This window comes from Patiria miniata, unplaced genomic scaffold (assembly GCF_015706575.1).
Source record: "Patiria miniata isolate m_02_andy unplaced genomic scaffold, ASM1570657v1 HiC_scaffold_16, whole genome shotgun sequence".
Lineage (NCBI taxonomy): Eukaryota > Metazoa > Echinodermata > Asteroidea > Valvatida > Asterinidae > Patiria > Patiria miniata.
The window spans coordinates 16235854-16249005 of NW_024037054.1; the positions used below are offsets into that span (position 1 = coordinate 16235854).

The window sequence follows — 13152 nt, forward strand, 5'->3', positions numbered from 1 at the left end:
TAAAAAGGCCATGAGTAGGGCCTCGATTTTACTCATCTAATTTTTTAATTATTATATTATTAACAAATTTAATTGTTTTTTTTGCAGCTGAAATTCACGGTGAGCTGTGCTACGCCGAGTCCATCCTCGAGAGGGCCCTTATCACGTTTATTCAGGACGACAATCTCATCAGCTTCATCAAAGGGGGCCTCAAGATCCGAAGCGGCTACCAGTCATACAAGTGCGTCACACTTTTTTATCGTAATAACGATGTATCATTTATACGTTTAAAACATTTAAACGAAAACAATTCTAAATCCATTTACAAATTTTCACAAACATTCAAACGAAAACGAAAATATAAAAAAAGGACCTATGTTTTCAGTTCTCGCAGTCTTCCTTTGAGTTAAGCCTACATAGCACAAATAATAAATGATGTTTTCAAACCTATTTCATTTACAAAAGCTTCGAAGCACTTCTATACTTGATCACATTCGGGGCACACGTAGTTAAATTTTACGTTTTCAATGACTGCCATTGTTGATTTATGATGTCAATCACACCATGGTCTGCAGACATAATGAGCATGCGTCAGCCTTTGTGAATGGCTAAACGTTTAAACGGCTCTTAAAATATTTGTTAAACGTTTACAAAATTAACCACAAAGTCACATCCTTAGTAAATAAGGGGAATTTCATGCTAGGACAAACTACGGGGGTATTTTTTCGCCTATGAATTGGTTTAATTAATATTTGACGTTGCATTTTCTTGTTTACATTTTTTTCCTCAGGAATTGCACTCAAATGCTGCGTCACAGAACGTGGAAGGATCAATACTCCAAGATGCATTTTGAGAGCGGCGTTCGGTTAGGACACGGAACTTTCAATTTGGTGCGTATTGATAGCTACATGTAATTTGTCCTCATTGTAAGGTATTGATCAAGAAGTACTTTCAGAATGGGAAATTTTGGATTTTTTTTTGTACTGGAAATTGCCAACAATAACACATGAATACATACCATGTAGAGAAAAGTAAAGTTAAAGGTGACTGCTAGGCATTCATGTGGTGTGCTCATTTGCACAAAGCTTTAAAGGCTCTCTCTTTAACCCTACTTCCCTACAGTATCACATGTGAAAATAATATTAAGATTTTAAGATTTTAAGTTTCAAGATTTTAAGATTCTGCAGCCAATTTCCCAAACTTACGCAATGGCATAAGTCCACTTGCGCCACAATTTATTGTGTAAGTTGTGCAACATTTGACGCTGCGCAACATTTCAGTTATGACGATTTCATGAAAGTTTCATACTGCGTAAGCCTGCGAATTGCGCAACAAATTATGGGGTAACTTGCGCAATGATTTTAGGTGGCGTAAGTTGTGGAGTAGTGACTGAAAATGACCTATTTTACCAGCAAATCGTGAACTTCGTGGAGCCTGTTACTGCACAACTTATCAAGGTTGATACAAGATACTCACAGCTTTGTGTTTGAAGTAAATGAATTGCCAGTTTACTTGTGACCGAGCTTTTAGAGTTGCCGCACGATTCTGAAGAAAGTCGGACAAAATTATTTTCAAAATGGCGGGCTGAGGTGATTCAACGACTGTTTCGGGATCGAACTGTTTCGGGATTATCCTTGTCCAAGATGTCTAGATTATTTAAAATGTTGCTTTGCTGCGCTAAGTTTTGTGAAATCGATCGTAAGTTTATTGCGCAGCTGAGCAATAAATTTGTTGCGTTAAAGTCCTATGTATTCCGTAAATTCCGCACTGTTTCGAGAAATCAGCTGCTGGACTGTTAAGGTTAAAAAACACTACAGGCAAATTTTGTAACTTAAGAAGTGATATGTATACAAACTTGACTGACACATGTATATGACAAGAGTGAATATTTTAAAGAGTTTGTTCTTGCCTTGTCATTCCAGATGATCTCGATGCTTCCCAAGAAGGTCATGAAACTGTTAGAATTCATTGGATTCTCAGGGGATAGGGTAAGCACAAATATCCAATTGTTCTGACAAAAAAAAAGGAGCAACTGTTTACCTTGGTGGCAGCGCCGAGATAACCCGCCACTGCGAAGGGGCACTATCACGACCAACCATATCACCCACGAACCCATCAGAACAACATCTAGGGAAATACGTATCGGTTGTGTAATGCGTGAGCACTTGTTTGAAATATATGCAGCGCACAATTAAAAAAATTCATATTAGTTCCGAAGCAAACTCTCAAATTTCTTCCAGTTGTATAAAAGATGCAGCAAGACGTTTGTGCACTGGTCAGCTCTTTTGTTGTGTGTAGTATGTGTGGGGCTGAAAATGGACCGTAATTGCCTTCATAAGTCGCACATGCGCACTAGTTTCCCCCATTTTTCGGGGGGAGATTTTAGGAAATGTCCTAGACATTGTTCTGACTAGTTCGTGGGTGATATTGGTTGGTCGTGATAGCGCCCTCTCCCGGCGGCCAGTTATCCCGGCGGCGGGTTATCGCAGCGGCGGGTTATCGCATATCAGACAATAACAACGTCTAGCCCCTAGACTACCTTGGGGGCTGTTTGAACGTTCGGATTTTACAAAAGCCTTTGAACCGTATCATGAAAGTCAAAATGATAGAATGTTAGATACAATTTTAAACTATGTAGGAGATGTCAGCAGTGATTTAATTTCATGATGTCATTTTTTTGTGTGTAATATATAGGGTATTTTACTTGTTGACCTGAGGAAGTAAAAAAGAGAATCCCGTCTCCCTAAACTGAATTAATTAGTTTTACTATACCTCATACATATTCATGATCGAGAGCCGAACTCTCACTGGTCAATTCACCATCACGTTATTTTAGCTGTTAACCAAGTGTGCGCGCGAGGATTCACGCACAGGGTAAATACGCATGCGTAGTAGACTGTCGCACGGGTTACCAATCAACTGAATGAGAATGTGTCCTGGACGCTGATTTCGGGCGCTATTCAAAACATGACTCAGTAACTTTTGAATTGAAATCGAGATCCTAGAATATTGTTTTCTCAGAATTTACAGCATTCACAGAGCTGAAAGTTCATCCGGTTAGTTCTTCAGCACCCTTCTTTAGATTTTGAGCACTTTTGTTGCTTCAAATGAAAAAAATGCACAAAATGACAAATGATGTACTATACCTTAAAGACATCTGCACCAGTAAGCAAGGGGTTCGAGTCCCACCCGAGCAAGGTTGTGAATTGTTTTTCTTGCAAATCCTCAGACAACTCTAGAGTATACAGTGCTTATTTAGTTACTTTGGTAAAGTTCAAAACCCAATAATCCTATTATTACTGTTTTCTCATTCCCAGGACCATGGTCTTTCTGAGTTAGATTCAGGCAGCAAGCTGGCCAGCCTCAGAGCTCCACTGTGCGCCTCGGTGCTCATCTGTTTCCACACAGTGGCAACATATACATTCGGTAAGGCCAGTCTAGTAACAATCTTTGGTTTTTATGGTAATGTGCAGCTAACTACATCACATGACCCAACATGAAACAGGTTCCGATCGTATGACATCAAAATTACCACGTGACAATCCAGTTTCCCTGTGATTGCCACCATTGCAGTAGGCAAGCGTTTAGTTAGTTACCACGTCGTGCGTTGTAAACTAGACAGTAGGGTGTATTTTCGCTTAAAATAACCGCAAATGCTTTATCAAATGGCGTAATTGTCACTACCTGTGCTGTGTACGGTTGTCATAATTGTGCCGGCCCAGCACTGGGTGTTGGCTCCACGTTTTTCTCACAGTTTTTGCCATCCATCACAGCTTTGATGGTTTGCCTACTACCAAATGTGCACGGCCCTATATAATTTTTGCCTACTACAATGGCGACGCTGACTTTCCGGTACCCGGATGTAGGCTGGGTCACATGGCTCTAGAGTTCTCTATAAAGACTTGTGCCGTCATGAAGTTTTTGGGACTATTTTGACACACCACTTCACATATCCAATAAGCTTTGTGTGACAAGTTTGAGACCATGTTCCCTCTGATTGGACCCTTGTTCTGACTGTGATTCTCCCCTTCATATTGATAGAAAAAAAATTGCTTCAAGTTTTCCCGTTTTATTAATTCACAGGCACGGCGGATGGCGATGTTGAACATTCCAAGGAGGTCTTGGCCCCGTGTCTCAAGAAGTACCCGACGGGGGTCATATTCCAGTACTTTGATGGCCGGATTGAGGAGATTACAGGCAACTTATCATCAGTGAGTTACACAAATCTATTTACAAGATAAGATCTAGTTGGAAGGTTAGGACTTTCAATACTGTGTAGGGGAGTTTGGCCTAGTAGTTAGGATTTGTGGCTCATGATAAAGAGGTCAGAGGTTCGAATCTTGCTGCTGGCTATTTTGTTTCTGTGTCCATGGGCAAGCCACTTCACCCTTATATACCTGCCACTTTCCAGTTTGGAATGTCTGGCATGTTTTGGGGAGTAACCTTTCATGTACTTGCTCGTGTGATAACCATGATTCTACATGTAGTTTGTGGTCCTGAGGTTATGTTGCCCAACTCATGTGTGATGCAGTACGTGGGTTTGAATCCTGACAGGGATCATGGTGTTCTCAGGCAAGACACTTTACTGCAAGCCCCTCTCTCCACCCAGGATTGTAAATGGGTCTGCGATGATAGAAAATACTACTGTAGAAAATTCATCTCATGGCGTGAAGAACACAGATGATAACGGTGACGAGCTTTCAGACATCGGCATAAAGCTACAATGTATATACAAATCCGCACTCTGGGCTTCTTCGACCAATGGGAATGCCAAAATTCGCGCTTGCCTTGTCTTTAAGAACCCGTGTAGCATGCTTGTGAACATAATAAAGAGCATTTATAATGCGCCAAATCCATCTTGATTAGATGCTCAAGGCGCAGAGAAACAAACAAATAAACATGAACAGCAAAAACAGCAGGAAACAAAAGTACGCACAAATGAAAATACATGAATATGAAACAGTACATATGAGAGTGAAATCAAACTGGATGATTAATGAAATGCTGTTTGGAATAGGTGGGTCTTCAGAGCACATTTAAACTCATGGGAAGTAGCACTATCACGAATATTTTGAGGAAGTTTGTTCCATAACATAGGTCCAGCATGAGAAAATGAACGGTCCCCCCAAGACTTAATAGTTTTAGGCACAACAAGCAGGGACGAATTTGCAGACCTGAGGTACCTAGCAGGGTTGTAAGAAATGAGCAAATCAGAATTATATCCAGGGGCAGAACCATGTAAGCAATGAAAACAAGCAAAAGTAATTTGAAAACTATTCGAAACTGTACTCTCAGTACATGAGAGTACATGACATCACTGACATCACTGCAGTAAAAGCATCTCATTCTGGTCGCTGGATTCCACTATACAAGCACTACGTTATTATTGTTAATAATAGTACATGTATTATTATAATTGGTCACAAAAAAAATTCGACTTTTCTTTCCCGTATTCAGGCCATCGACAAGTTCACAGAGTGCATAGCTTCTCAGCAGCAGTGGCGGCAGTTCCATCACATCTGCTACTGGGAGCTCATGTGGTGCCACGCCTTCCACTTAGACTGGCTCATGGCCTGCAAGTATGCCGACAAACTCTGCAAGGAGAGCCGCTGGTCAAAGGTCAGTGAGCACGCTCAGTGGGAGTCGCAACATGATTCCTAGGGGAGGGAGGAACTGACTGACTGACTGACTCCCCGACTCCCCGACTGACTATCTCCCCGGCTCCCGACTGACTGACTCCCCGACTGGCTTGTTGACTGACTGTCCCTTGTGATTGAGACTGATTGCAGCATGATGAAGAGTGCCGGGCAGTGCTATCATATAGGATACCCCGTAATGTCCATGAATGGGCTAGATCCGGCCATTGTGTAGATCAGATGCATGACAAGACTTCCATTGAACAGCCATTCTGAATTCAATTGAATAGAATGTTGTGCACTCTGGGACCAGCATTTCTCGACTTGTTTAGTCTTGTTATCCAGAATTGCATGAAGTTTCACATCAAAAAAACCCCAGACAGACATAATAGTAATTGTGCTTATATAGCGCTTTCCATCGTATCAACGATCTCAAAGCGCTTTACAATTATTGCCCCGTTCATCAGGCCATGAGACCACGCGGCAGCCGATATCAGCGCTCAATCGGTCCTCGACCCTCACAGGTACCCATTTATACTCCTGGGTAGAGAGAGGCAATTGTAGTTAAGTGTCTTACCCAAGGGCACAAACACCATGTTCCCGGTACGGTTTGAACCCACACACCTTTATACACGAGTCAAACGCCGTAACCACTGGACCATGGCGTTCTACAGCGTGTGTCAATAAAAACGCAGGATTCAAAGCGATTTTTTTTCTGAGAAAATTATGCTACTGGTGTGCCTAATTTGATAAGGATTTGATTGTCCATAATTTCATCTTTGACAAGATTTTTGTTTGGTGGAATATGGACTTTTGGTTCAAAAGTTATGACAAGTTTTGTGAAGCCCTTCTGAAGCGGGTTGGTCTGATTCAATGACCTTAACACAAGGACCAGTTATGTACAATGCAGGTATGCATTGAAGACAATTAAACCAGAACAAAACTTTCTTTGAAACAACTGATGATAAGTATCACTTAAATTTAATAACTGGACTATCATTGTTTCAAAGCATCATGAATGTCGTCTCTGACATATCAAATAACATTGATTGTGGACTAAAGGATTATGTAAGCCTAATCCTGCCACACATGTCCTTCTTTGTGATCCACAAATACTTTCACCTGTACTGAATTCAAACCTTTCATTAGGTATGTGTGATTTCACAAATCAGACCAGCTTGGAATTTATAACCCTTCTTCAATGTACTCTATCTCTGGACAGGATTGTCCAAATGAGATGGGATAAAAAGCATAGTGAAGAGAAGGAAAGGTACTTTGAAAAGAGGGTTAACATTATGATGAATAGGGGTGGTTTATATTCTTAATATTTTTGTTTCTAATCCTGCGTTTTTATTGACACACGCTGTACATTAGATCCAAAACTTTTGTTCCCTGTAATTAGGCCACGTACTACTACCAGCAAGCCTGCTTCATGTCCATGTGCCCGGACCAGACTGAACAGACCAAGAAGAATTTGAATGCCATGTTCCGCAAGGTGCCAGACTTCAAGCAGCGGGTGGCGGGCAAGTCCATCCCGTTTGAGAAGTTCGCTGTTCAGAAGTGCAAGAAGTTTCTGGAGCACGGGATAAAGAACACCCTCGCTGGCTTGGTGAGTCAAAGAATGTATAATTCTTGGGATTAACCCTTACCCAACTGGACCCTCCAACGCATGCCATTATGTGCCTTAAGAAAATGGCATATGTTTTTTGCACGGCCCTCCAATATCTGCCATGTCATTTCAAGGGTAACTGGACAGGCACTCCAATACATGCCACAGAGAACAATGAGAGTCCTCTGATAACAAAGTGAGTGCCCCCAGCTGGTCAGTATCAGGCACCCTCCAGGGCCTCCAACTCCTGCCAATTGGAGCCTTCACTGTTAAGACAAACTATCTGCCAATAAACTGCAGCTGGAGGGCATTGGCATAACCAACTGACATGCAGTAAACTACCCTCAGAGAGTAAGGGTTAACCCTAACCCACCTCAATCCTCCAAAATCCTCATTGCGGTTTTGGAGGATTTTTGAGGATTGAGGATGAATGGTGTTTGAGAAACACAAGGATTTTGGAGGATTGAGGATGAAAGGCGTTTTAGCACATGATGATTGTGGAGGATTGAGGATGAACGGTGTTTGAAGATGAGGAGGATTTTGGAGGATGGAGGATGAATGCATTTTGAGGCAGGACTGTTTGATGATTTTGAAGGATTGAGGCGTTGGTTATCCTTCATTTGATCATGATGAGTGCAAAATTTTGGGATGAGGAGGATTTTGGAGAACTGACGATGAATGCATTTTGAGGCAGGACTGTCTGACGATTTTGAAGTATTTTTAGGCGCTGTTGCAAAATTTTGGAGCATTGAGGATGGTTCCTAGCAAAAAGGGCCTAGGGGGTTAGAGTTAAAGATAAGAACCATAGTGCACGCATTATGTACTAATGTAATTGAGATATAATTTGTTTGTTTTTTTTCTCTGTCTGTAGGAATTGATTTATACATGGAACGGATTTGTCATAATCGGCCAGAAAGAAGAACTGCTGGTTCCCATTGTTAACATCATCGAAGCAACGATCAAAGACCTTAATAAAACAAAAGGTAGGTCACAATCAATTTCTTGGGCGCGAGCAGAAATCTTAATTATAAAATACTTTGAAACTAAAAGTACTGCTGAAATTGTTTGTGTGTGGCTAAGCATAAGTCTGCTGGGAACCAGTCTCAAGCAACATACATGGCATGGCATTTTGACTGGTAACCTGTTATGCTATTCAAATACAGCTAACGCTCATAAAGTTAACTTTCGAGATAAACAAGTTGTTTCAAGTTAGCCTAGTTTGACTTAACAGGAGTATATTGAATGTGCTTACATAAGCAGCTTATGACGTGGACCTCTGCTTGTGTGTCATTATGTAGTATTAGTGGAGTCTAATTTGTGACAATTTAAGACTTTTCTGTTGTGGTTGTCACCGGTTAAATGTTCCTCCTTGTTACGGGGCAACCTCTTTATTGAGGCCACCTGTCTAAAGTGGTCAGCTGTCTTCGTTGCATCTTGTCTAATATGTGGCCAGCTGCCTAAGTATATATAATTTTAATATCGTAAGTTCATTATGGCTTTTGGCATTTAGGCACCGATGTGTGTTACTCTGACGACTACGGCCTTGCCATGCTGCTCAAGGGTCTGTGCCTGAAATCGCTGAAGAGACCGTCACAGGCAGAAATGTGCTTCCAAGAAGTCATGGAACAGTAAGTCATCACACAGAACATGTTTCTCATTGACTGTTTGTTGACAAGCGGTATAATATGTAAAACATTGTTTAGCTTGTGGGATAACATTTAATAAGTGCAAATATCTGAAATCGAATGACGGTTGATCATCGTCACAAAACTTCTGTCCTGCACCCCATTTCACGAAGCGCTGCAATGCGTTTCAATTCGAGTTGCAACGCGTAGCACGTCGCAACTTGCAATGCGTCATATGATCCGTTTCACAAAACTTGCGATGTGTTGAACGCGTCGTAAGTTCCTTGACAACAGCTTAATACACATCACAAGTTACGACGTCTCTAGTGGTCATCGCAAAATAGGAAGCATCCTTTCCTTTTATGCCATACGAATTACATAAATGAGAATACTGAGACAATGTGTGGAGATGTAAATGGAAAATGCATGGAAGGAATTATGATTGTGGCTTGAAAATTGCAGTTGAAATTTCAAAGTAGCTATACAGTCCACCGCGAGCTTGTTTTCCTTTAAAATTGCATCATATGTCCGCCAGTTTGTTTTACGTTTTAAAAACTTTGCTAGAGGACTATTTACTGTACGCTGGAAAAATACATGTAACAGTCACTGAGTTATGCTATAAATACACCTACGACGCGTCCCACTTGCGACATGTTTTGTGAAATGAATCGCAGGACGCATCGCAGCTGTGACGCATCGCAGCGGGGGCTAGTTCCCTGCTGTGTATGGAGATGCGAGCAGCTATTGGTAACCAGCCATGCGACCAAGCTCGCTCGGCTGCTCCAAAATACTTGTCTATACTAGTCCAACCCTTGTTGACAAGTTTGAGTTCGATCAGAGTAAGTCAAACTAGGTGGTCATACACAAACTTCTGAAATATTGAAATGAAATTGAGGTGTATTTTTTGTTTTCTATTTTTTTTTTTGGTAGAGAGGGTAAGATCTTGTACAACAACTATCTGGTCCCCTACGCAACAATGGAGCTGGGTCTTCTGTACTTGGAACACAGCCGACTGGAGGAAGCCAAGCTATTCCTCCTACAGTCCAGGTAGGCACACTAAATTGTACGCACTGGAGCGACAGCCAAGAGGTTTATCCACTAAATCTTGTTTGCTAGAGTGTTATTGAGATGGACATGAATTTTGTCACACTGTTTTATGATTTGAATATTGTAACCACAGTGTCGTGATCCATGTACAGGGTGCGTCAGAATGATCTGGACCCAAATTAAACAAAGTATTACAAATATGTAGCAATTATCAAAACAAGTGCAGATGAGATATGTTATAGGCTGGTATTTTGGACACAGTTGGTGAAAGTTTCATGTATATTCATTGTACCATTTTGAAGAAAAGCGCTAGCAAAGAACTCTCGCCAAAAAACACTCTGACCACGGTTCCATGGTTCAACAAATTTATTGAAATCGCGTACTGATGTGAAGCAGTGTAACATCAAATAAAAACCAAGTCATGGTGACTGACTCACTTGAAGTTATTGACACATTTAATAAAGTCAAAACCAATTCCGTGTGCAGACTGCAAAATGAGCCATTTGTAATGAAAATGGCATAACTCCTCTGCACAGCCACTCATTTGAAAATTTCAAAATTGCTGTGGAAGACACATAATAACCATTCATATGTAACACTCAGTTTTTTTTCTCAATAAACTCTATTTGCCACAAAAAAAAATGGTGAACTTAGGTCGAGATCATTCTGATTTACTGTGAATGGACTAGTGGTGGACTTGTGATTGACTTGAATTACTGAGTTACTGCTCTTCTCATTGAAATCGTAACGGTGTTCAAATGCTTCTTTTACGGTTTACGAAACATAGAAGCAAGAAGAAGTTCATGTTGGAAAACAAGCTCCATTTCAAGGTCCACTCGGCCATCAACAACCTCCGGGCACAGCTGGAAGCCGCGGGCAACAACAACACCACCACGACCCAAGACCTAGACTCCCTCGACGACGAACTGATGGAGGGGGAGAACGGACAGGATGGAGCGGTAGCCATGGCAACAGAGGATGCAATCGCGAGTCAGAGCTGAAAACCGTCATGTGACTGGTTGCTCGATATTAACCCAAACGGTTCAAGACTTTTTGCCAAAAAATGCATCCCGAGTCTTTTCAAAATCTCAAAGTGTCCGATGTCCTAACTCAAATCTTGAAAAGGTTTCAATGAAAATGATAACCCATATGGGTTTGAATTAAAAGTCATTTGATAAAGAAAGGGACGTCTTGCATTTTTAAGTTAATGAGAAATGTTTTCCAAGGAAGATAATTTATATGTATATTGAAATATATCTAAGGCATGATTTGCCCAAACAAGGTTGGTGTAAATTGGATTTTTTACAAGGTCGATTGTTAGAAACAAATTATGTATGTGTACAGAATATCTTTTCAGTGACAATGCAGATATTTAACTTGAAATAATTTTACGCCACAGGTTTGTGGCTTCAGATTAGTGTCCCATGAACAAAAACAGTGACAAAATGGGGAACTGTCAACATAGGGCTGGATAGCTCAGTTGGTAGAGCACCGGAACGGCGATCTGGAGGTTCAAACCCCGCTCCAGTTATATTTTTTGTTCAACCAAGTGTTAATTTAAAAAGAAAGTAGTTAGTTTTGCAATTGTGGTTTATTTTATGAGAAACAAGGGAATAAATGTGTGCTTGGCCGGTTTAAACACTATGTTTAAGACCGTTAGGAGTCTGGGATGCTGATAATTAACTGAGCCAAAGGCTTTTTCGTTAAAAAAAAATCTAAGTTTTTCGGTCAAAAAGTCAAAACAAGTCAAAAAATTTAAATTTCCAATGATTTTGTTCAACAATTTTACCTCATGTTTTTTTTAAACACCCTTCTAGCTATATTGTGGTATGTCCCTCTCGCGAAGTCGTAAACAACTCCTTATATGGAGATTGTTGCACGCGTACTGCGCGATGTGGGCCAGAATGCAGCTGTGCCAGTGTATTGTGAATTTAGGACTATGAAATACTGACTCACCGGTAGTATTGCGCATGCCTACGTGAGGATTGTGAACATTCAACCAACAAAAGGGTAAAAGGCACTGAGTTTCATAGGAGTCCAAATTTCATGTGACACTGGAAAAGTGTTAAGAAACCGTCTAAAACTGGCCACATGACGACCAATAGGAATGGGTAAACTGTCTTAGGTATTTATGAATTGTGTTTAAGGAAATGTTGCCGTGACACGTTTATTTAGATAGAGTAGTGTGCGTTTCTTTTAACTTGTTGTCAAACAGTTTTTGAAGTGTTTTCATTCTTCCTTTTTGTAGACTTTTGTTAAAAACATTGTTTTAAGCTGTAGTGTGCAATTTAATGTGATTCCAATTTCAACTTTTTGGGGTGGGTTTTTTGGATCACATTTTAGTACCAATTTAAGTTTATGCCGTGCAATAAAAAAAATGAATATAAGGCCAAAAAAAAAAAATATTCAGTCTCTGGTCAGACCAAAGTTCCGGAATTGACGCGGCCACGCGGCTTTTTTTTTTTTTTTAGCTTTTTTTTTTTTCTTCAAGCTTGGATTGTACAGACAAGGTGGGGTACTATTTTGCTTTTTTGGTGTCCTCATGTACATTGGTGTCCTCCATAATTTGCCTTGGTGCTTTCGATCATTTGCCTTGGTACAATTTCCCATTCCTTGGTGCTCTTTGGTAAAAAAATTTGAGGAGGTGCGGAAATAGAGGGCGCTGTTGGAGCTACCGCGGAACATTTTGGAAAAAAAAAAAGATCGACGCGCATGATTAAAATCGACGCGCGCGCTGACCAGAGACCGACTTAATTTTTTTTTTGGCCTAATCAGTCTCTTGTAAAACACAAACTGTGTTTGATGGGCGGAGCCAGTAAATATGGGAGGCGCAATACCTTTAAGTTCAATTTCTGCAAGGGATCCAAAGGCAATTTTTAATATCAATGCATCGATTTACACCTTAGTTTTTATCCTTTTGTTAAAAATTCTTCATTAAAATTAATTGTAATATTATTGTTTTCAATTGTATAGTTATCAGTGTTTCAGTTGTAGTATTATTGTTTTGGTTTCTTACATTTTTTTATATGGGCATTATTTGTGCTAGTTTACTGAAATGATGAAAGATGGTGAAGTTGGAATTGAGCTTGTGAAACAAAACAATGCAGTCTGATAAGTGCTTAGACAAAAAGTTAGATAGAAAGTATTTGCAAAATAGGACCCCCCCAAAAAAGGGACTAACTTTTTTGGACAACTTAGCATGTTATTTTGTTGTTTAACCAGTTCGCGCCGGATGACGTGTATACATGCAAAGATT

The 13152-nt window shown here is 40.4% G+C and overlaps 1 protein-coding gene across 3 annotated transcripts in view; it reads left to right on the top strand.

Moving 5' to 3' along the window:
• Positions 1–12239, top strand: part of LOC119723116 (tetratricopeptide repeat protein 39B-like) — a 31397-nt gene extending 19158 nt beyond the window's left edge. For all 3 annotated transcript variants that reach the window (XM_038193655.1, XM_038193656.1, XM_038193654.1), the window contains 11 exons: positions 88–220; positions 770–869; positions 1902–1967; positions 3297–3405; positions 4063–4190; positions 5437–5598; positions 7018–7224; positions 8096–8207; positions 8735–8852; positions 9780–9896; positions 10684–12239. In XM_038193655.1, the coding sequence (XP_038049583.1) occupies positions 88–220; positions 770–869; positions 1902–1967; positions 3297–3405; positions 4063–4190; positions 5437–5598; positions 7018–7224; positions 8096–8207; positions 8735–8852; positions 9780–9896; positions 10684–10897 (1466 nt within the window). In that variant the 3' untranslated portion in view covers positions 10898–12239. The remainder of the gene's footprint in view (positions 1–87; positions 221–769; positions 870–1901; positions 1968–3296; positions 3406–4062; positions 4191–5436; positions 5599–7017; positions 7225–8095; positions 8208–8734; positions 8853–9779; positions 9897–10683) is intronic.
• Positions 12240–13152: the final 913 nt, after the last annotated feature.